This window comes from Saccopteryx leptura, chromosome 3 (assembly GCF_036850995.1).
Source record: "Saccopteryx leptura isolate mSacLep1 chromosome 3, mSacLep1_pri_phased_curated, whole genome shotgun sequence".
Classification (NCBI taxonomy): domain Eukaryota; kingdom Metazoa; phylum Chordata; class Mammalia; order Chiroptera; family Emballonuridae; genus Saccopteryx; species Saccopteryx leptura.
The window spans coordinates 150,211,826-150,236,738 of NC_089505.1; the positions used below are offsets into that span (position 1 = coordinate 150,211,826).

General features: G+C 34.8%; 1 protein-coding gene across 1 annotated transcript in view; it reads left to right on the plus strand.

Moving 5' to 3' along the window:
- MSH4 (mutS homolog 4) overlaps positions 1-24,913 on the plus strand; it is a 105,959-nt gene that overhangs the window by 52,301 nt on the left and 28,745 nt on the right. The window contains exons 8-17 of the mRNA XM_066372204.1: positions 871-938; positions 4,298-4,372; positions 5,433-5,497; positions 6,579-6,748; positions 9,120-9,256; positions 10,595-10,698; positions 12,134-12,258; positions 13,952-14,152; positions 17,121-17,239; positions 18,575-18,703. Coding sequence (XP_066228301.1) covers positions 871-938; positions 4,298-4,372; positions 5,433-5,497; positions 6,579-6,748; positions 9,120-9,256; positions 10,595-10,698; positions 12,134-12,258; positions 13,952-14,152; positions 17,121-17,239; positions 18,575-18,703 — 1,193 coding nt within the window. The remainder of the gene's footprint in view (positions 1-870; positions 939-4,297; positions 4,373-5,432; positions 5,498-6,578; positions 6,749-9,119; positions 9,257-10,594; positions 10,699-12,133; positions 12,259-13,951; positions 14,153-17,120; positions 17,240-18,574; positions 18,704-24,913) is intronic.

Below are 24,913 nucleotides of genomic sequence, written 5' to 3' on the forward strand. Positions count from 1 at the left end.
GTGCAGAGTACTTTACAAAAACCCTAGGAGGTAGATGTCATTATCTACATTTAAAAGATGAAAAGTTAGGTAACTTCTGGAAGGTTACATGGTTAGTGGTTTAACTATGCTTTTAAACTGATCTTTTTAAATATCAGGAAGAAAAGTTAGAGATCAAAAGGGTGGGAAGAGAATTCTGATAAGCAACATCTAAAAACCTGAGAAGTAGAATTTCAAGAAGGGAGGGGTAATCAGCAGTGACACATTTGGAAGACAGATTGTGGATTGTCAAAATAAAAAAATAGGCCCTGGCCGGTTGGCTCAGCGGTAGAGCGTCGGCCTAGCGTGCGGAGGACCCGGGTTCGATTCCCGGCCAGGGCACATAGGAGAAGCGCCCATTTGCTTCTCCACCCCTCCGCCGCGCTTTCCTCTCTGTCTCTCTCTTCCCCTCCCGCAGCCAAGGCTCCATTGGAGCAAAGATGGCCCGGGCGCTGGGGATGGCTCTGTGGCCTCTGCCCCAGGCGCTAGAGTGGCTCTGGTCGCAACATGGCGACGCCCAGGATGGGCAGAGCATCGCCCCCTGGTGGGCAGAGCGTCGCCCCATGGTGGGCGTGCCGGGTGGATCCCGGTCGGGCGCATGCGGGAGTCTGTCTGACTGTCTCTCCCTGTTTCCAGCTTCAGAAAAACGTAAAAAAAAAAAAAAAAAAAAAAAAAAAATAACCATTAGGATTTATTGTTTTATTCCTGGCACATGTAAGATAGATAAAGACAATTAAAACAAGTAATATTTGCATGTAGAACTGTTCTATTTTATTATTTGAAGATATTTTACGTGATGTATATTTTAAACTGTAACAAAGGTCACATGCTCATAGTTTTTATTTGTTTTAGTTATATCAAAATTTCTTGATACGGAGCAACTCCTTTCTGTTTTAGTCCAAATTCCAAAGCAAGACACGGTATGTTGATATATACATGATATATTATTGTATACATTGTGATGTAACTTGTCTTAATGTAATGTAACAGCTGGAAAATATCAAAATGTTTTAGAAAAATGCTTCATTATTAATACATAGATTTTTTTTTTGTGTGTGTGTGTGTGTGTATGAAAGAGACAGAGAAAGGGACAGATAGGGACAGACAGACAGGAGGGGAGAGAGATGAGAAGCATCAATTCTTTGTTGTGGCACCTTAGTTTTTCATTGATTGCTTTCTCATATGTGCCTTGACTGGGGGGGGGGGGGAGTTTTACAGGAGAGCAAGTGACCCTTGCTCAAGCCAGCAACCTTAGGTTCAAGCCAGCAACCTTGGGCTTCAAACTAGTGACCTTTGGGTTTAGGCCAGGTATCATGGGGTCATGTCTGTGATCCCATGCTCAAACCAGTGACCCTGTGCTCAAGCTGGTGAAAGCCGGTGACCTTGGGGTTTCAAACCTGGCTCCTCTGTATTCCAGTCCGATGCTCTATTCACTGTGCCACTGCCTGGTCAGGCTAATATATAGATATTTTATGCCTTTGAAAGCAAAAACTTCTGAATTAACTAAATGTCCTCGGAAAATCTCCAGTCTAGAATTGCTTGGCTAAGATGAGTTATTATATTTTCCCTTAAGAATACTGACTTTAGAAAATGTAGTTTTCTTGTCATAAATAATTAATGAGAATAATGCTTAAAATTTCTAATTTGGATTAGCCCAAATGTCTTTCCTTTCTATACAGTATTTATGACTATAGTATTTAATGTATTGTATTAAGAAAGTTTGTTTTTCATTATAAACATCCAAAATTCTTTCTTCAATAGTTGAAAATATCAATACTAAAATCTTTTTTTAAAGTTTCACCCAAGTTTATTTGCTTCATTTTGAATAACTTTTCATTTTTCTCAACTGATTTCAGACTGCCATATTTGTAGTATATGGCTTTATTTTTTATTCATTCAACAGTGATTTTATTTTACCACGCACTGTGTTAAGTGCTGTGGACACTATAAGAGGTCTCTAAGCCAAAGGACACTATAAGAGGTCTCTAAGCTCAATCTTATGATCCAGTGTAAGATTTTGGTTAAAAAAAAACAAAACAGTTACAGCATAGTATTATCAAGGACAGAAGAAATCTGTTAGTCAATTGTACTTTCAAACTAACAAGTTAGCTTGACACAGTTTCATGGATGCTGACAGAAGACATGAGACTCCTGGGTCAGAGAGAAAGGAAATGAGACTCACGGCAATAGCAGTAGTCAGAGTATCAGCATTTTCCTGAACTCGTTCCTCAAGCTCCACTTCCCACTTGTAGTATGTTGCAAGAAGAATTGCTGGGCTTAGGGAACCTGAAGCTTTTCTAATGGGACATAAGCATACTTGCCTGCTGTTCTAGAGGATGACACCATTTTAATCTTCTAAGACTGTAAGAATACCTGTCCTTTGTTCTCGAAAGGTGCTGTATCTTTCAAGGTTATTCACTATACAAACATCCTTGAAAAGATTGTGCAGAACAAAGACACTCAATGCCTCTGCTCACAAGGTAGGCAGAAATGCAAAAGGCCAATAGAGAATTGTCTCCCCATTCTTCATGGAGAGACTCTCTTGCTGGCTTTGAAGAAACAAACTGCAAAGAGATTATTAGTTTTCTATTGCTGTGTAACAACTTATCACAGCCATAGCAGCCTAAAACTACCCATATTTATTATCTTATAGCTTCTGTGGTTCAGGAGTCTAGGCACATCTTAGCTTGGTCCTCTGCTTAGGGCCTCACAAGCTGCAGTTAAGGTATCATCCAAGCCTAGATACTTATCTGGAATACTCAACTAAGGAAGAATTTGCCTCCCTCATATAAATGGTGTTGGCAACATTTAGTGTATTACAACTCTAGGATTCAGAGCAGCTTCTCCAAAACTAGCATGGTAGGGAAAGGCTGGGGAGGGAGATAGAATAAACAGGGAGGAAATCACCAGTGACAGAAGTGGATAATAGGGTGCCTATATGCTTGTAGTAAGACAGTTTCTCTACAGCAGGATTTCTCAACCTTGACAGTATTGACTTTTTTGGGCTGGATAAATCTTCTGTTGTTCTGTGCATTGTTGGGTTTTTAGCAACATCCTTGAGTTCTACCCACTAGATGCCAGTTACATCTCCTTAACTGTAACAATCAAAAATGTCTTCAGGCATTGCCAAATATCCTTATGGGCAAAATTTACCCTAGTTGAGAACCCTTGCTATACAGAATAGAGATCAAGTGATTGTTCATATGTCCTCAGAGTAAGGCTATTTCTTTTCAGTTTTGTATTTCTGTCAAATAAGCATCAGTTGGAGCCTCAGAATTTTCCTGCTTCTGTCAAGACCATCCTCTCTCCAACTTTTACTTTCAATGTTTGTGCGAACCAGTGTTTTTATGAACCATTATTTCCTCCCTTTTCTTTTATTAAATTTATTGGGATAACATTGGTTAATAAAATCATATAAGTTTCAAGTGTACAGTTAGTTCTATGACATCATTTGTATATTACACTGTGTTCAATACCCGAAGTCAAATCTTTCGTCACCATATTTTGACCCTCTTTTTCCTTTACTGCCCCCAACACCCATTCCCTCTGTTAAACACCATACTGTTGTTTGTACCTGAGTTTTTATATTTGTGTTGTTCATTTGTTGCTTTCAGTTTTATATTCCATATATGAGTGAGATCATGTGGTTCTTGTCCATACTAGTAAATTAGTCATCCATAAGAACATCTTCACTTCTCCAGGTTTAGTATCACTGTTCGACTTTAGAGATAGTGCTATGATTTAATTTATAAAAAGTTTATTTATAAAATTTAGCATATGGTGTTGCTTTATTTTGAAAACTCTTAATTAATTTGAACTTCTAGAACTATGAAACATTTTTTACTTGAACAAACAGGAACCAATGAGATAAATTTCTGTTACTCTGTAATTATCTGGGATGTTTGGACTCAGCTTTTTAAGTATCATCTATTTACAAACACTCTTCATGCCTTTTAAAATTAATCTTAGCCTTTAATGTTGCTTAGAATTGAACATTATCTTCTGTCACTGCTATGGGTTAAGGTGAACCAAGGGGCTGAAATAGAAATTAAAGTTGGATACAATGAAGTGAATGCTTTTCATTGTCAGACTTTCAGTAGACTAGTGAGTGCACTAGTCTTTTTTATGATAGGTCTAAACAGTGTTTAGACTGGCAAACATCCTGGCAATGTTAATATATAAACATGTATATTGTATGATAAATATAGAATGTTTTAGAGGAAAATCCATTTTTATATTAAATATTTATGGTGTTTACATTGGATCTTTATGTTAATAGGTTAACTCAGCTGAATCAAAGATAACAAATTTAATATACCTAAAACATACCTTGGAATTAGTGGATCCTTTAAAGGTAATTTATATGTGTGTATATTGTACAACATATGTCTAGCCATCAGTATTTTTTTTAATAAATAAATTTTTATTAATTTTAATGGGGTGACATCAATAAATCAGGGTACATATATTCAAAGAAAACATGTCCAGGTTATCTTGTCACTCAATTCTGTTGCATACCCATCACCCAAAGTCAGATTGTCCTCCGTCACCTTCTATCTAGTTTTCTTTGTGCCCCTTCCCCTCCCCCTCCCCCTCTCCCTTCTTCCCTCCCCCCACCACCCTGTAACCATCACATTCTTGTCCATGTCTCTTAGTCTCATTTTTATGTCCCACTAATGTATGGAATAGCCATCAGTATTTTTAAATTTTTTGTTTTGAAAATAATTTCAAACTTAGAAAAAGTTGCAGGAGTAGTACAGTTGCCATATTTTTTCCTCTTTAAATACACAACACAGACACATATTTTCCTTAACAATTACTAGTTTACTGAAGAACTATTTGAGAATAAGTTGTAGTGCCTAAATACTAAAGTGTATATCTCCTAAGAACAAGGATAGTCTCTTATATAACACATGATTATAAAATTTAAGATATGTGGCATTAATACACTACTGTTATAATTCATATTTGAAATTCCCTACATCCCAGGCCGATGCTCTATCCACTGCATGACTCCCTGGTCAGAAATATAACAGAGCACTTTTGTAGTTTAATGTAAATTTAACACACATTTTGGAATTATATGTAGCATACTACAAATGTACAATGATAGCCATTTAAGTACCTACCTCTAATAAGTAATTGAATGTTGACAATTAGTTGGGAGACAAGAAAATAAAAGTCATAATAATGAAGCAATAAAAGCCACTTATTAGCCCTGTGATCTTTGTATGGAAAATGGGAACAATACCATCTGTCCTCACCTACATATCTAAACTATATTTTATATAAATGGGAAGATGAAACAAGAAAGCCCTTGCTAAGCTGTAAAGTATTAAACAAATGTAAAATGCTATACATGAATAATATCATAATTTATTATCCTTAACTTTCTTTGTTTTATTTTTTAATAGATTGCTCTGGAGAATTGTAACACACCTTTATTAAGAGCTTACTATGGTTCCTTGGAAGATAAGAGGTCTTTGTCACTCTCTTGTTAATAAAATATCAGATTCTTTCTCTCTTCATGATTGTAACTAATGTTAAGGATTCTAATTATATTCTGTAGAACAGTTACTTGAGCTTTGATTAATAGAACCTTTAAACTTTTCATCAAGATCCTAACCATACATTTCATCTTTTAAACACTAATAAATAGGGTAATAGCACACTGAGTATTTGTGTTAATAGAATAGCATTCAAAATTGAAATCATAGCAAAATTTTAGTATCTTTTTGTAGTCATTTTCTATGAAAAAACTTGCAAATATAAAAATATATTTTTCTCTTATGTTACATCCTGAATGGCCTGTTATAACCAAAAAATAGTTGACATGGATACTGAATAAAATCTAAATACAATTTAATTTTAATATTGTTTTGAGCAGTAGCACCTTGGTCCTTGACCAAAAAGACATGATACTAAAGAACTGTTATTTCATTGATTTAAGGTTCAGATTTTGTATAAGGCCACAAACTGAGGCTAATAATAAAACTGAATTAATTACAAATAAAATATAGAACAGAATAAAACAAAAGGTTAGGGAAACAGGTATTACCAGATCTGGTTTGCATGATCACTGTACTTAATCACTTTTATAGTCTCATATGTTTAATCTCCCTTGCCCCAATTGAGTGTGAAGACCATATGCTAATCCTTCTTTGAATCTCTGTACCATCACAATGATAAATACATAGTATAAATGTTTATTGAGTCAATGAGCACAAAGTCAGAATTTTCATAACAGTTGTTCAGGAGTGTATTTTATATTCCTGGCACATCAGTATGTATAATTTGGGAGATCTGTTTATTAACAATTATAGAATTGTTTAGGTTGCTTCATGTTGTTTTAAGAGTCTAGTCCTAACTGATAAAGTAGTTTAAAATTGACATAGTCACAGTTCTAACATATGTAAATTTAAATATATATTGCTTAATTGTTTATTTTTAATATAATTTTCAACAGTGATTTAAGAAAATGTGTTATTTGCTGTGATTAACTACATCTCAAATTATAAATTTTAACTATTTAACTTACTGCCTATACTGTTCTTTTTTAGGTTTGGAATCATACTTGAAAAGATTAAAACAGTAATTAATGATGATGTAAGATACATGAAAGGGTGCCTGAATATGAGGACTCAGAAGTGCTATGCAGTGAGGTCTAACATAAATGAATTTCTTGACATAGCTAGAAGAACATATACAGAGATTGTTGATGACATAGCAGGTAATTAATAATGAGCATATTTTTTTATTTTTAAGAAATAAACTCTTTTAGGCATGCTATGCTTTTTTTTCCTGGTGATAACCTGCTATACATATTTTAAATTTAATTTTTGTTACCAAAACAGGTAAGGTTAACACATTATCATTTAAGGAACATTAAAAAGAATAAAGACAATATCATTTCCCATTTAGTTGGCTGTCTGTTTTGTTGTCAGTTTCTTTTGTTGTGCAAAAGCTTCTTAGTGTGATACAGTCCCATTCATTTATCTTTGCCTTCACTTCCCTTGCCTTTGGAGTCAAATTCATAAAATGTTCTTTATGGCCAAGAAGGTCCATGAGTTTAGTACCTGTTTTCTTCTATGTAACTTACTGTCTCATATCTTATATTTAGGTCTTTGATCCATTTTGAATTAATTTTGGTACAAGGAGACAAACTGTAGTCGAGTTTCATTCTTTTACACGTGGCTTTCCAGTTTTACCAGCACCATTTATTGAAGAGGCTTTCTTTTCTCCATTGTGTGTTTTTGGCTCCTTTATCAAAGATAATTTGACCATATATATGCGGTTTTATTTCTGGGTTTTCTATTCTGTTCCATTGGTCAAACAACAGCTTAGAGAAGAGCCTAATATCAAAAATATACAAAGAACTCACAAAACTCAACAACAAACAAGCAAACAATCCAATAAAAAATTGGGAAGAGGATACGAACAGACACTTCCCCCAGGAAGAAATACAAAGGCCAATAGATGTATGAAAAGATGCTCATCTTCACTAGCTATTAGAGAAATGCAAATCAAAACTACAATGAGATACCACCTCACATCTGTTAGATTAGCTGTTATCAACAAGACAGGTAACAACAAGTGTTGGAGAGGCTGTGGAAAAAAAGGAACCCTCATCCACTGTTGGTGGGAATGGAAAGTAGTACAACCATTATGGAAGAAAGTATGGTGGTTCCTCAAAAAATTAAGAATAGAACTACCATATGACCCAGCAATCCCTCTACTGGGTATATACCCCCAAAACTCAAAAACATTGGTACGTAAAGACACATGCAGCCTCATGTTCATTGCAGCATTGTTCTTAAATAGTGAAGATCTGGAAACAGCCCAAGTGTCCGTCAGTGGACGAGTGGATTAAAAAGCTTTGGTACCTATATAAATATGGAATACTACTCAGCCATAAGAAATGATGACATCGGATCATTTACGACAACATGGATTGACCTTGATAACATTACACTGAGTGAAATAAGTAAAAACTAAGAACTGTATGATTCTATACATAGGTGGGACACAAAATTGAAACTCATGGACATGGATAAGAGTGCAGTGGTTACCAGGGGAGGGGAAGAGAGGAGAGGGAGAGGAATATAGAAAACCAAATAAAAGGTGACAGAGGACAATTTGACTTTGGGTGATGGGTATACAACATAATCAAATGTCCAAATGATCTAGAGATGTTTTCTCTGAATCTGTGTACTCTAATTCATCAATGCCACCCCATTTAAATTAATTGTCTAAAGAAAAAAAAAGAATAAAGACCTCAAAGTTTTATAGTATCTAATTTTTTCATCCAAAGTTAAATATAGAGGTACTTTTGTACAACACTGTGTAGAAACTACATAAAAAATACAGGTAGATCCTGGCTGGGCTGCTTAGTGAATGGAGAGTTGTCCCAGCACGCCAAGGTTCGGGTTTGATCACCAGTCAGGGCACATATGAGAAGCAATCAGTGAGTGCACAACTACATGTAACAACTAAGTGGAACAAGGTGATGCTTCTCTCTTTCTTCCCCTCTTTATGTCTTTCTCCCTCCCCTTCTCTTTCTCCCGCCATCTCTTTCTCCCTCCCCGTCTCTTTCTCCCTCCCTGTCTCTTTCTCCCTTTTTTTCCTCTATCAAATCAATGGAAAAAAATGCAGGCTCTGAGTACTAAAGGGTTTTAGTGGTGGGAGAAATAACCTTTTTGTCTAGAAGTGGTATTTAAGCCAATACAGTAATTTAACAAATAAAGGAGTGGGCAAAAGTCAGTTTATAGTTGTTAGTGTGTGAAATACAGTTTATTCATGTGCAGTTTTTTTCTTTTTTAGCGAGGGAGAGAGAGAGGGACAGAGACAAGAACAAACAGACAGGAAGGGAGAGAAATGAGAAGCATCAACTCACAGTTGCAGCACCTTAGTTCATTGATTGCTTTCTCATATGTGCTTTGACTGGGGGGCTCCAGCTGAGTCAGTGACCCCTTGCTTAAGCCAACAACCATGGGGTCATGTCTACAATTTCACAAGAAAAATAACGCATGATATTTTTAAACAGAGGGAATAATTTTCTCATTAAAATTTCTTAGTTTTTTTTTTTTTTTTCTGGTCACTAGGAATGATATCACAGCTTGCAGAAAAATATAGTCTTCCTTTAAGGACAAGTTTTAGCTCTGCTAGAGGATTTTTCATCCAGATGACTATAGATTGTATGGCCCTACCCAATGATCAACTTCCTTCAGAGTTTATTAAGGTACATTCTAGAGTTTGGTTAGGATATTATTGTTTCTGATTTTACAGGATTACATTTATGTATTTTCAGGTACTCCTTGTGTTGTAAATGCCGAATTTCTGAATGTTCTGTATATTGCGTCTCCTACTCCAGCCTATCCACCTAACAGCTATATTAATCTCAGTGATTTAGAAGTTGTTTCTTGTTTGTTTGTTTTTTTAAAGAGAAATATCAAATAGTGCTTCCCAAAATTCTGGGAGTTTGATATGGATAAAAAAGGAAAATGAATAAAGAAAGTCCAAAAGGTATTTTTGATCAAAGAAATTTGGTAAATACTGTATCATCTCATTTGAGGTAGTTCTCCATTGCACATTTTCCTGGTAAAGATTTTAAAGTCCTGAAGTAGAGAAACCTATGTAATTTATTTTAAACTAATACTACCAAACTTTTGGACCAAGAAAATACATTATCCTATACAAATATTAACTCCTCCATAATATACCAGTTTGGGAAAATGTAACCCACTCTAATCTTTACTTTCTGTGTTCCCAGGGAGTCCCTTTTGACAAAAACAAACCATTTAAATCAGGGGTCCCCAAACTTTATACACAGGGGGCCAGTTCACCATCCCTCAGACCATTGGAGGGCCGGACTACAAAAAAAACTATGAACAAATCCCTATGCACACTGCACATATCTTATTTTAAAGTAAAAAAACAAAACGGGAAGAAATACAATATTTAAAATAACAAGTAAATTTAAATCAACAAACTGACCAGTATTTCAATGGGAACTATGCTCCACTGACCACCTATGAAAGAGGTGCCCCTTCTGGAAGTGCGGCGGGGGCCAGATAAATGGCCTTAGGGGGCTGCATGTGGCCCGCGGGCTGTAGTTTGGGGACCCCTGATTTAAATGGTAGGCTTTTAGAATATATACTATATTACCAAATAATGTGGATGGATCAAGTAAAGAATGGGTTGAAACTTAGTAATGGGGTTAGAGATTGAGTGACATTCAGTTATGGGCAAGACCTAAAAAGTACCAGAGATGGAATGAGGACTACTGATATGTATCCTATATATTACTTGATCATAATATGCAGTGTTTTAACATTTCGACACAGTCATTAAAGACCTATAAAAATAGTCATGTCAGAAGGACTAAGTTAAAAAAATCCTGCTTTAACTTTAGATATGATCTTTCTTTTCTCATTCAACAATTGGGACTTTCTCTGTGAAACTGTATCTGAAAAATTAAAGTGATTAAATAGCTACATTTTAATTGTTTTAAGATCTATATGCTTTATTTCATAAGAGTGTACATGAATCTTGACTTTTGTTCTTTAATTCCTGGCAGATTTCTAAAGTGAAAAATTCTTACAGCTTTACATCAGCAGATTTAATTAAAATGAATGAAAGATGCCAAGAGTCTTTGAGAGAAATCTATCACATGACTTATATGTGAGTATTTGAAATTTTGAATATTGAATTAAATTGGTTTAATTTGAGACACTATAATAAATTTCATTAATTTTTTTGTCTGCAGAATAAATATTAGCAAACAAAGAACATTTCCTGGACAAACAGTTAAAACTTTGTCATTGTGATTGGGGCTAGTGAGCCTCACAGAAACTTTAGGGCAAATCTAATTGCCGGATACCCCATTACTACTGATGCTGCTACCATAGTGTAGAACTTGGCACATCATGGGTTATTTTGGGTTTCATTCAGTTAATTCTTTTCCTATGGTATGTAAACTCTTCAACTTGTAATGCCTTACGACTTATACAGCAACATCACAGTAGTGCCAATCTCTTGCCATTCTTGAAATAGTAGCAATATAGCTAGAGATAAGAAATAGGGCTTTAGAACTGTTGAGCTGAGATGATAAAGAGAAACGTTGGGCTTTCAAAACAATTTTAGGATGAAGACCATAGAAGATTTTAAGATACAGTACATTTTGGGAACATGCTTTTCCTTGTAAGGGAAAAAGCTTTTATATTATGTTGCAATTATGATAATTCTGCCACATAAAAGCTTAAATAATTATGTTGTTAGAGTGTATGTGTGTGTGTATGTGTGTGAGAGAGGGAGAGAAGATATATGCTTGAGAGAAAATACATGATAGCTTTTGTGGTGAATTTAACATATGCAAAATCAAAAAATTATTAGCAGATGGGATCTGTTGAAATATAGTGAGGACTTAACCTGTATAAAATATAATATATATATATTATATATTAAGTAATATATAATATATATATATATTAGCGAGAGAGAGAGAGAGAGAGAGAGATAAGAAGCATCAACTAGAAGTTGTGGCACCTTAGTTGTTCATTGATTACTTTCTCATATGTGTCTTGACTGGGGAGGTACAGCTGAGCCAGTCACCCCTTGCTCAAGCCAGTGACCTTGGGCTTCAAGCCAGTGATCTTTGGGCTCAAGCCAGCGACCATGGGGTCATGTCTATGATCCCACTCTCAAAAATGCAACCCTGCGTTCAAGCTGGTGAGCCCATGCTCAAGCCAGTGACCTCGGGGTTTCAAACCTGGGTCCTCAGTATCCCAGGCCAATGATTTATCCACTGCACCACCACCTGGTCAGGCTAAAAATATTTTTATTAATAAAAGTTTAATTAAAATTTTATAAAAAGCTATCATATCAAAAACATGGTGCTAATATGTCAGAATATGGCTTCTTTGCTACTAAGTAGCTGTGACCTTGAATATGAGCTTTAATTTCCTCATGTTTATAATGAGATAGTAGAACAATAATAGTGTACTACTCAAATGTGAATGTTATTTTGCCTTCGGCAATGAATTTAATATTGTTTTACGTTACATTGTATTCCCCTCTTTAAAAAGCATTACTTATCTTAACAAACATGTACTTTCAGGGTAGTGTGCAAACTGCTTAGTGAAATTTATGAACATATTCATTGTTTATATAAACTGTCTGACACTGTGTCAATGCTGGATATGCTACTATCATTTGCTCATGCCTGCACTCTCTCTGACTATGGTAAGCTATTTTCCTTGAAATAAATATGTTGCATACTGAAACTTGTATTCCATTCAAGCTACTTTATATAATAATGACAAATGTTTTACATTTTAAACCTGAAATGTAGTCTCTTGCCTCTGGTCATAGACTCTCTCAGAACAGAGAAAGTGAAATTCCCCTTAAAATTTTTTTAAAAGTCAAAAAATTATTTACTGAGAAATTGACAAATTAGAAAGAAAAAACTGCAAGAAATTTTTAAGGTTTTCAAAATAAGAAAGACTATATAGCTGTCTCCTTGGTGAAAATAACTGTGATCCAAATTTATAAAGTTTCAATCTGAAGGCTCATTAGCAGCAGGGTGACTAGTACTAATTGACAGGAGAGAAATGAATCTTCAAAATGCGTATTTTCTAAACTAGCTCTGTAGATGTAACTGTCCCAGAATTCGGAATTATATAATTTAAATATTTTTATATAGGCCTTGAATATAAATGTTAAGTAATTATCTAATGGTAAATAAATACTTCAAATTATCCCCTTGAAATTTCTTATTAAATAACATAAATAATAACTGTACTATAGTATGCAAATTTACAGAACTACTATGGATAATTAAGGTTGAATAATTATGGACTTATTAACATTAATAACATTAAAATTTCTACTTGTAATCAGCATGAACATTTCCAAAATATTATGGTAATTTATTTTTATAATGGGAAATACATATCTTATAAAGAAATTTTTTATATTTTTATATTTCTTATGTAAATGTTAACTTTTTCAGTTGGTATTTTATAGGCCCAAACTTGTCAGTCTTTCGTTTTTGACCTTTTTGGTCAAAGACTTCACTTAGGGATCAGCTAATCTTAATAATTGTCTTAACTAGTAAGATAGTTTCTGTTCCTTCATTTGAATTTGGGAGGGATCATCTTGAAATTCCAAACCTATAAGTAATTAATTTTTGGTGTTAAAAATATTTTGAAATAATGAAGATATTTTTTTCTAACCAATTTCACTTTTATAATGAATGCTTTCAAGTTTGTCCCTGTATTTCATCTAGAATGTAACATTTTACATTCCTCCCACCTTCTTCTTTCTCCCTTTACCTCAAAAAATATCCATAGAGACTTGATCATTATTTGTTCCTATAAATTAACAATATATTTCATTTGTTTTCTCTAGCCTCTGAGATTTTGTTTTAGATAAAATTATTTTTATATTTGGTTTTACTCTATATTAATACCTCTTTTGAAAGCCAAGTACACAAGATTTGAAATAATGCTTGAGGTGAGGATTAAGTAATGTGCAATTTTGTAGCAACAGTAATTAATTGTTATTTTAGAACTGTAATCAGTGGCTAGTTGATTCTTCTTAGTCTATGCAAACCTGAAAATTTTATGAACTTTTTTGGAGCCTAGAACAACAGGAAACTAAATCCTATAGTTCCCTGGAAGTGAATAAAAGTGATGATGTTTAGAGTATGTCAGTTATAATTTAGAAGGATTTATATATATATATATTTTTTTTTGTTTGTTTTTGTTTTTTTTTTTAGGATTTATATATTACTTAGGATAAAATAATATCTTAATGTTATAGTTCAAAATTGACCCTAGTAAAATCACTAAAGAGTCACAGTATGTACACACCATCAAATCTTTAAGTAGAAACATATACTAATCTTTCAAAAACCATTCTATTTTTTCTTTAGTTCGGCCAGAGTTTACTGATACTTTAGCCATCAAACAGGGATGGCATCCCATTCTTGAAAGAATATCTGTGGAGAAGCCTGTTGCCAACAATACCTATATTACAGAAGGCAGTAATTTTTTGATCCTAACTGGACCGAATATGAGTGGGAAATCTACGTATTTAAAACAAATTGCACTTTGTCAGATTATGGCCCAGATTGGTAAGTTATAGCTTACTTTATAATTACCAATTCTGCTTCCCACTTAAAATGTTTTGTGATATTTTAGAACCCAAGAACAGTTAGTAGTAGATTTTCTTACCTAAAAGTTTATATAGTAATGTCTAGTAGTAAACCATAACTTTTAGCATTTGGTTTTTATTGAGCTCCTTCCAATTTTGGATTGGATGATACTAAACATTTTGTGGAATATAACAGAAGTAGAGACTTTCTTACTATAACTATCTATGTTGTACCAATTTTTACTAATCTGAATAATTTAATTATCAAAAACAACCCTGGTGAGGAAACGTGAAATAAGTAGGATAAGCTGCTGCTTTTAATAACCCAAATAATATTTTTTCAAAATTATAACATTGGTCAAATAAGCATTTCCCTTATTTGATTTAAGGGGTACCAATAACTCGTCCACAGCAATTGATATACTGCACACATGTGCATGCACCTGCATACAAATGGCTGTCACTGGCCCAACATTGTCATTATTTCTTGGTGTAGAGGCACAACTTCTTGTCTCTGACAACTGGGTTTCCTTGAGACCATATGAATCAGAGGTGTGGTGATTGGTCCTAATGCTGTGGTTCTCAACCAGAGGTGATTTGATTCCTCCTTCTTCCTGTTATTTGGCAGTATCTGGAGACATTTTTGGTGTCACAATTGAGGGGGATGTAGAGTCTAGTGATGCTGCTAAACACCCTACAATACGCAGGACAGCTTCCCTACCCTTTCCCTTCACAAACACAAGAAAGATTTATCCGGTCTTAGATGTTAGTAAGTGTTGTGGTTGAGAAACCCTGATTTAATGTAATGATTGTAAGATAAATATAACAATAATAATATTGGTGATTCAGTGAGGAAGAAAATCAGAGGTGAATGAATGAATTAATTAATCAACGGTAAATATTTTGAGTTTACAGGGTTTTTTTGTTTGTTTTTTGAGTTTACAGTTTTATTGGAATTAAATGAACATCTTAGCCAACTTTTCTCTCCTTATAAAAATACAGATTTATATGTTACATAATCTTACTTGTGTTTTATAGCTATGAGTTGCTCCATCCTTTGAAAAACAGGCTATCCAATTATTGGACAGCACTAATTTGTCAAAACATTCTTTATAGTGAATTGAAATTTGACTTTCTAAAACTTCTAATTAGTTTTAATTCTCTATGCATCACAGAATTATTTAGTCTGTCCTAATGTATAACCCTTCAAATATTTGAATAATTGTACTTCTCTTATTGCTGTCTATCTTAAACCTCTGAAATACCTAATAGTATATATAATGTCTCATATGATCTGATCATACAGGAAACAGTAGGACTTGAATTGCATTGAGGTTAAAAACATAGGCTTTGGAACTATAGTTTGTCAAGTGATTGGTGATGTGATCTTAGGCAGATTATTTTACCTTAGTTTTCTGATCTGTAAATGAAAATTGTAATAGTACCTACTTCTGAGAATGGTTGTAAAGATTAAGTGAGATAATGTATATAAAATGACATGGAAAGAGCATGAGAAAGGAATAATTTTTCAGGCAGAGGTAAGAACATATTCTTAAGCATAACAGCAAAAAAATAGTTTGGTATTCCCAAGGAACTACAAGGAGTCCAGATGCTTCGTGGTTCCTTTGCTTTGTAGAGCAGAGAGTGGCTGGGAGATGTGGAAAGGTATAAACTTGGAGAGATGAGAGATGGGCAGCATTTAGATCATGAGGGGCTTTAGGAACTTAAATGTGGAGATTGAACTTTATCCAGAAATCTGTAGGGAGCTATTAAAATTTAAGTAAGATAATGGCATGACTGGACTTGATTTTTATATAGATCATCACTCTGGTTGATGTATGGTTAGATGAGAGCCAGACCAGAAGCAAGATACCAGCGAGGAGGCTTCTGTAATAATTTAGATAAAAAATATATTGGGAGCCTTTTTAGTGGATTTAATTAAGAGAGAGGAGAAAATCTAAACATACATCATATATGCTATATTCTGTACTTGATACTTTCACATTTATTTTCCCATGTAATCCTTTCAATAATTCTATAAATTATTCCTAAGAAATATGTTATCTTAGGTCTGAATATTATAATTAGTATTGTTATTCTTATTTTTGTATTATCCTGACTTTTACTTTGTTTTCCAACTACTTTTTATTTCTCAGAGGTCGATCTTATTGTTCATCCTTATTTTTGTTTTAAATCCTGGAATAATATGGCTTTGGTTTGTTTCTCCCATTATTTCACCATTTTGTCTATATAGAGTTCTGTATACTTGATACTTTTTCCATTCAACTATGTGTATTTTTATCTTATGACTTCAGAATGCCTTTCATGTGCCATCTATATAGAAGTAATTGTATTAATCAGATAGAATTGTTTTCAAAAGATGAATATTTTAGATTACTTTCCCTGATAACTTCTTAGGCAGACACAGTCTCACAAATGAAAATTCAACTTTTTTAAAAATTAAATATTTTGTTTTCATTCTGATTGTATTTATTTCTGTACATTTCTATTCAAAGATATTTTCTAATATATTTTTCTGTAATGATTTTATCAACTTTAGCTTTATAAGCATTTTTCTCAAATTTTCATACTTTGAATGTTCTTTATCATCTGTTGTTATTTGAAATTTTTATCATGTTTGTAACAAACCTTTCTGATGTACTTGAGTATATACTATTTTATTTGAACTTCCAAACAATGCTGTATAATAGGTAGGGCAAGTATTCTATTTTATGTATGAAAAAGAATGGGAGAATTTCAGTGCTGTCCAAGGTTATACAATAAATAACATAGCTGAGACATTGTTTTCTAACTCCATATCTACTGACCTTTCCACCACACAGCCCTTACATAGGATAGTGAATAATCTGAGGTGGTGGAAAGTGCAAAATATTAGTATGTACATTGTACAAAAACATTTCAGTTTACTTTGATCTTATATTTTACAGGATCATATGTTCCAGCAGAATATTCTTCCTTTAGAATTGCCGAACAGATTTTTACAAGAATCAGTACTGATGATGATATAGAAACAAATTCATCAACCTTTATGAAGGAAATGAAAGAGGTACTCAAACTAAACTTTTCTTATGGTAAAAACTTTAAATTCTGATAATAATGGTCCAGTCATCATGTAAGAAAATATTAAACTGAAACATGCAGATGTGCTTATACCATTCTTCAAGAGCCAGAGGGCAAAGACAGCTTCCTAAATTCCATTTTATGTGGAAATGGAAATGAATGTTTTATTGAAAAATACAGTTTAAAGAAAAAGCTAGTGTTACTGAATGATAAAAATGTGCATTCATGTTTTTGTATAGGACATATGAAAGTCTCAGAAAATGGTGACTTCTTCAGGAATATTTTGCATAGTATCTATTATTCCTGTTAGGCTTAGTTTTAAAATAAAAGATCACTGTATTAAAAGAGTTTTGAAAATCATCCTATATTCTGTGCTCTTATGGAATTTTCACATCCTATGACAAAGTATGTGTCATCACCTATTTCTGATCTGAGCAAACATCAAGTAGGCTTGAAAGGCTGAAGAAATTTACTATAGCTTTTGGCCTATCTTTAGTAGATAGGAATTATTGGATCACTATACAGTTGACTAATTTTCTGTAGGTAGAGGGAGAATAAAGTTATCATTTGCCCACAGTGTGTGACATTTATATAATTATTTAATATATATTGGGTATCTTTGGGAGAATATAGCAATGTATTAGGTGCTTAAGTTGTATTTTTAAATAGCCCCAATAAGCTTAGTCCCATAGCAAGGTAAAATGGCCATGAAGGTTACTAGTGTGTCATTACGTAATAAAGGTGGAATTTTTTTTTTTGAGAAGATGGTTAGTAATCTTCGGTGAAGAAGGAACATATCTGGTAATTAAGGTCTTGGTCTTTGTTGAGCATGGATTTAAGTTTATTTGTTTAACCAGGAATCAATGGACTTAGATTGGTTGCTGTTTTTGAAATTTTTCTTTTCCTCTGTATAGGACATAGAGAAGTGACAATAACTTTGAAAGATAGTTTTGAGTAGTTTCTGACAATTGATTAGTCATTTGTGGAGAAGAAAATAACCCTCTTTATGCTTTATTTAAACATTTAATTCATTACTTTGTTTATTTGCTGTATCTAAAAACCAATATTTTAAAATGCTGGTTATTTATTATTTTGTCTCATACACATATGCTATGTCTGTATTAACATCAGCTATTCAATTGGAATTATTAGTCATGAGATCTTTAGAAAGCAGTATATTAATTTTTGCTCAGCTAGATTTTCCTATAAAACATATTTCAGATGAATTCATAAAGAAATTAGATTTTTCCTCATTTTTTTCTATGCTAGTGACAGCTGTATAGTTAGTTATGATGAATAATATTAAAATTATATCTTTCAGATAGCATATATTCTACATAATGCTAATGAAAAATCACTCATATTAATTGATGAACTTGGCAGAGGTACTAATACAGAGGAAGGTATTGGAATTTGTTATGCTGTTTGTGAATATCTGCTGAGCTTAAAGGTATTCTTTTCTATTTATTTTAAGTATATTAATTTTGAGTTCTTTTTTGATGTATACTTTATGTATTTATCATGATTATATTTTATAGGTACCTCTTAAACAATTTTAGGTAATAAAAATACTATAGTATTTATATTTTTATTTCTGATGAAAGTAGGAATTGTTGATATGATAATTATGTTGTAGACTAAGAGAGGAGGAAATCAAGAAATACAAGTAACGTTAAAGCTAGTCACTGGCTTTAATTTAGTTAAATAACAAAACATTAAAGCACTTCAGTAATTGTCTTCATGTGTAATAACACTGACTATGATGTCATAGTTGACTATGATGTCACAGTATGAAGTAAACAAGCATTTGAGGTCATTTTTTGGGAAACTTATTTTAACTGAGAGTTCATTCCTTTAAAGAAAATGTTTTTTCACAAATTAATTATATAAGACAAACTGATTTTTGCTCTATTATTAAGCTAATTTGTAAAATACTTTTGAGATCATCATTTAAAATATACTGCTCACAAAAATTAGGGGATGTTTCAAAAATGAATATGAAGTGATAAAATACCCCTAATTTTTGTGAGAAGTATATATACAGATATGAAAAACTTAAATAAAAAAATATATTTCTACATTTAAAGTACTGTAAAATATCCTTGAGAGTCCATAATGATTTATTATACCTTAATATACTTTAAGTGAGAGTTCATAATGATTTATTTATATTAAAGTATGTGATGAGTCAAAAGTGACATTATTAGATAACAATCTTTGTAATTCTGAAACTATGTCACTTAATCAGATTTTCTCATAGAAGATAGATGAGTGTGTTACATGTTAGGGTTAACAGCTAATTAGTATCTGTGATGGTTAATTTTATGTTACCTTGACTGTGCTGCAGGGCATCCCAGAGACATTTGGTCAAACAATATTTTGGGTGTATCTGTGCGGGTGTTTCTGGATGAGGTTAGTATTTGGATTGGTAGAATGTGTAAAGCAGAGTACCTTCTCTGCTATGGGTGGGCCTCATTCAAAGCTGATTGAATGGGGCCCGGTTGAAGTCCTGAATAGAACAAAAAGGCCTGGGAGTAAGAGGTAACCTCCACCTGCCTGACTGCCTTCATTCATTCTGGGATATTGGTTTTTATTCTTGCCTTTGGACTCAAACTGAAATATTAGCTTTTCTTGATTCTTAAGCCTGCCAATGTTTGTAGTAGAAGTACACCATCAGCTCTCTTGAGTCTCCAGCTTGCTGATTGCAGATCTGGAGACTTGTCAGTCTCCATAATCACATGAGCCAATTCCTTATAGTAAATCTCTCTTTTTACACACACACACACACACACACACACACACACACACACACACACACACACACACACACCTATTCTGTTTCTTAGTGGAAACTTAGATAATACAGATTTTTGTATTGAAAGTAGTTCTAAAGGAACAAAATTTTAAAGATGAACTTTCTGAATTCTAAGGTTTCTGGAATTGACTAATATGATTAGATAAAATATCAATGATTTTCTTTCCAGCAATGAGGAAAGCACTGGCAGTCCAGTGTGACCTGGCAATAGGAATATGCAAAATAACACCATTGGATACTCTAATCACCTATGTATAAGAAACAAGGATATGGGTGACTATATATGATACTTTCAAATATTTTTGGCAAACTAATGAATATAATGAGATTGGTTGGTTGCTCCTAATGTTACTGGACAAAATGGAGAAAGAAAAGAAAGAGCTTAAGAATTCCATGCCAGCATAAATGACCTGAAAGTTTCTATATGTGCCCTGAAGGAGACTCTTACTTTCTGTAGTCACAGGACTGAGATTACTGAAAATCAAACCCAGCTTTTATCCTGTGACTGGTTTATTTACAATGCAGGTTGAACTCTCTCAGCCACATGGTAGCAACTCTATTATTAAAGTAAGAATTTTGATTAGGAAGAAACGGGATCCTGAGAGTTGGAATGGGGACATTTGTGAAGATTCTGATGAATCTGGGAACACCGAGCCTGTAAATTCTGCTGAGTTTCTTTTGCCAGTGGAAGTTGACTCTTTACCCTCAGTAGCTTCACCACCTCATCTGAGTGGATTAACTCTGTATTGCCTAAAATAACTGTAATGCCCTTCCCTGAGGCAGCTGTCATGTAAGACAGTGGTCTCCAACCTTTTTTGGGCCACGGACTGGTTTAATGTCAGAAAATATTTTCACGGACCGGCCTTTAGGGTGGGACGGATAAATGTATCACGTGACCGAGACAAGCGTCAAGAGTGAGTCTTAGACGGATGTAACAGAGGGAATCTGGTCATTTTTTAAAAATAAAACATCATTCAGACTTAAATATAAATAAAACAGAAATAATGTAAGTTATTTATTCTTTCTCTGTGGACCGGTACCAAATGGCCCACGGGCCAGTACCAGTCCGCGGCTCAGGAGTTGGGGACCACTGATGTAAGACACTGCTGATTTCCTGTAGGATCCATATGTAGCAACTTTCTTTGCTTCTGGACCACAGCTAAACACAGGACCTAGCAGGCCCCTAAGAGTGAAGTACAGAGGCTCATGAGGAGGTACACTGTTGTTAGTATTCAGAATCTCATGAAGAGGAGCCACAAAAGAATGAGGCAGCAACAGTACTGCAAGTGGAGGACCCCAATCTTTCCAGGATTGAGGTGCCTTAGAGAGATCAGTTATCCAATTTATTAAGCAGAAACATGACATCATGCATAAGAAACTAACAAGCAGAATACAGTGTACAATTTTATTATTTAGTTTTGCAAAACTGATTAGATTTCTCTTGCCCTTTCTGAGACATAACACCACACCATCTGCTGTCTGATTCCTGACCTGCAGAAAGCTCCAGCTGGACCAAGCATCTGCACCCTTGAGCTTTCCCTGGAAGCGACTGCCTTCAGTCATGTGTGCTTGGTCTCGACCTTCACTTTCTCAGGATGGGAACAGAAGGTCACTCGGTGCTTTGGCTTTCCTCCAACAGTACACTATACTTCAAAAGAACTACTTGAGTTTTCTAATTTATACAAATAGAAATCTGGGAACAGGTGTGGAACTGGATATTAAGAATATGGGATAGTGAGAGAAGGAACATAAAGTTGGATCAGACTGAATTTATTGATATATCAGGACTTGCTAGGCAGAGATTTTGCATTTGATGTTGCAGCTTGGGATGCTTGGTTGGTTGGTTGAAACATTAACCAAGAGGTAGCCCACGATGAGTAAGTTGGAAGTGTTGGACCTTCCTTACTTTAATGTAGAAATCTTAACATAAGAAATGTCTAAACCTATAGAGAATTTTTGTAAGAGTTTATCTGAGCCAAACTGACATGTGACAGAGAGCAAGATCGCAAATGCTTCAGGGAATAACAGTTTTGCAGTTTCCTTTATGCATTTGGAATTAAGGTGGGAGGGAGAATATAAAGATTACATAAAGGTGGAAAAAAGCAAGGTGGGGATTTGATCACAGGATAGTTCAACAAAATTGGGTGGTTTCTTGAGGGTTAATACCTTGGGAGGGGTAATACTTGTGATATTTTAAAGGTATGTTAATATAGGTGCACAAGCAATGGAAAGGCCTGGCTTAAAACCTTTTACTAAAGTTATTCTTGACCAGGCAGTGGCACAGTGGAAAGAACATCGACCTGGGATGCTAAGGACCGAGGTTCGAAACTCCACAGTTGCTGGCTTAAGCTCAAGGTTGCCTGCTTGAGCATGGGATCATAAACATGACTCAAGGATCGCTGGCTTGAGCACAGAAGGTCATAGGTTTGAAGCCTAAGGTCGCTGGCTTAGCTGGAACCCCCCCAGTCAAGGCACATATGAGAAAACAACCAATGAACAACTAAGGTGCTGCAACTATGAGTTGATTCTTCTCATATCTCTTCCTTTCTGTCTGTTACTGTCTGTCCCTCTCTCTCTCTCTCTCACACACACACACAAAAAAAAAGTTAGAGCATGACTACCCACTGCCCAGTTAGGAATGTATGATCAGGTGCCCTTTGAGGTTACTTTCCACAGAATACTCCCTCTCCCTTTTATTTATTCACCCACAAAGGAAGGATTTAAAAGCTCAGGGAGATTGGAATGTTATTATGTATTTATCATTTAAGACCTTCTCATCCAACCTGGATGAGTCCAAAAGACATACCTTTCACCATGACTGTGAGAAATAAATTTTTGAGGAGAGCCCCAACATCCTTGAAGAGCTCTAAGATTGATTTTCTCTGTAGGCTAGACCTGGCAGTGGTTAAGTGTGGTCACTGAATTGGAAACCTTACATACAAAGGAGTAAGTGCAGGGGGGCAGGAGCCAATTGTTGGCACTCAAGCACTAATGGCAAGGTGGGTGTGTTTACCAAAATAGACAGCAGAATAAAAGCAGCAGAATAGTTTTGACTTGGGCAGACCTGTGGCAATTGGCTAGTTGATCATGGTGTCTCTAGAACTGAAATAGATAGGAAGCTTATTAAATTCTTACTTGATTTGTATAAGCATAAAAGTTTTAAGTCAAGTGAACAAAAGTCTATCTTGATTCATAAGAACAGAGTCACAGCCCCTCAACCGATTTCTAGAGTTGAACTAGTTTACAGACCTAGAACCTCTTAAATTAATGGGAGGCCAGGTCCCCTTGAGGAAGGACTCTGGTAAACTGCCAAAAATGTATTCTCTTACTTGTTTTCCCAGCCTTTTCTAAGGGGACCTGTGCCCTTTTACCAGGGCAACTGTGTATTGGGAAAAGAGAAGCAATCAGACATTTTGAGGACAACTGGACACTGATTCTGAAATTACTCTAATTCTAGGAGACCCAAAACATCACTATGATCCACCAGTCAGAGTAGGGGCTTATGGAAGTCAGGTGATAGAGTTTTAATTCAAGTCTATCTCACAGTGGGCCCAGTGGGTTCCCATCCCATTCTGTGGTTATTTCTCTAGTTCTAGAATGCATAATTTGGATAGATATACTCAGCAGCTGGCAGAATTCCCACATTGGTTTCCTGACTTATAGCACAAGGACTTTTATGATAGGAAAGACCAAGTGAAATCTACTAGAACTGCTTCTACCCAGGAGAATAGTAGACCAGAAGCAATATTGCATTCCTGGAAGGATTGCAGAAATTAGTGCCACCATCAAAGACTTGAACAACGCAGAGATGGTGATTTCCACCACATCTTCATTCCACTCAGTATTTGGTCTGTGCAGAAGACAGACGGATCTTAGAGAATGAGAGTGGATTATTGTACCTTTAACCAGGTGGTGACTGTAATTATAGCTGCTGTATCAAATGAGGTTTCATTTGCTTGAGCAAATCAACACATCCCCTGATACCTGGTATGCAGTTAATTGATCTAGCCAATGCTTTTTTTTCTCTATACCTGTCAAGACCACCAGAAGCAGATTTTCAGCTGGCAGTGTCAGCAATACACCTCTGACTTCATGGGTATATCAACTCTCTAACTCTATGTCATAATTTAGTTTGCAAGGATCTTGATCACTTAACCTGCCATAAGATATTATACTGGTCTATTATAATATTGATAACATTATGGTGAATGGAGCTAGTAAGCAAGAAGCAGCAACTACTCTAGATTTATTGGTAAAACAAATGTGTGTCAGATAGGGGAAATAAATCTGATAAAAGTACAGGGGCCTTTTACCTCAATGAACTTTCCAGGGGTCCAGTGGTATAAATGATGTTGAGATATCTCCAATTCAAGGTAAAGCATAAGCTGTTACACTTGACCCCTCCAAGTGAAAAAGAGGCAAAATATGTAGTTGGTCTTTGGATTTTAGAGGCACCATAGTCCCCATTTGGATGTATTACTCTGGCCCGTTCACCAAGTGACCAAGAAAACTTGGTTTTGAGTGGGGCCCAGAACGAGAAAAGGCTCTGCAACAGGTTCAGTCTGCTCTGCCACTTAGGATGCATCACCAAGCAGAGCCAATAGTGCTGGAAGAGTTGGTGGCAGATGGAGATGTTGTTTGGAACCTTTGGCAGGACCCTGTAGGTGAATTACAGCACAGGCATTAGAATTTTGGAGGAAGCCCTACCATCCTTTATGGATAACTACTCTCCTTTTGAAAAACAACTCGTGGCCTGCTACTGTGTCAAGTAGAGAGTGAACGATTAGCTATGGGCTACGAAGTTATCATGCAACCTGAGCTGTCACATCATGAACTGATTGTTAT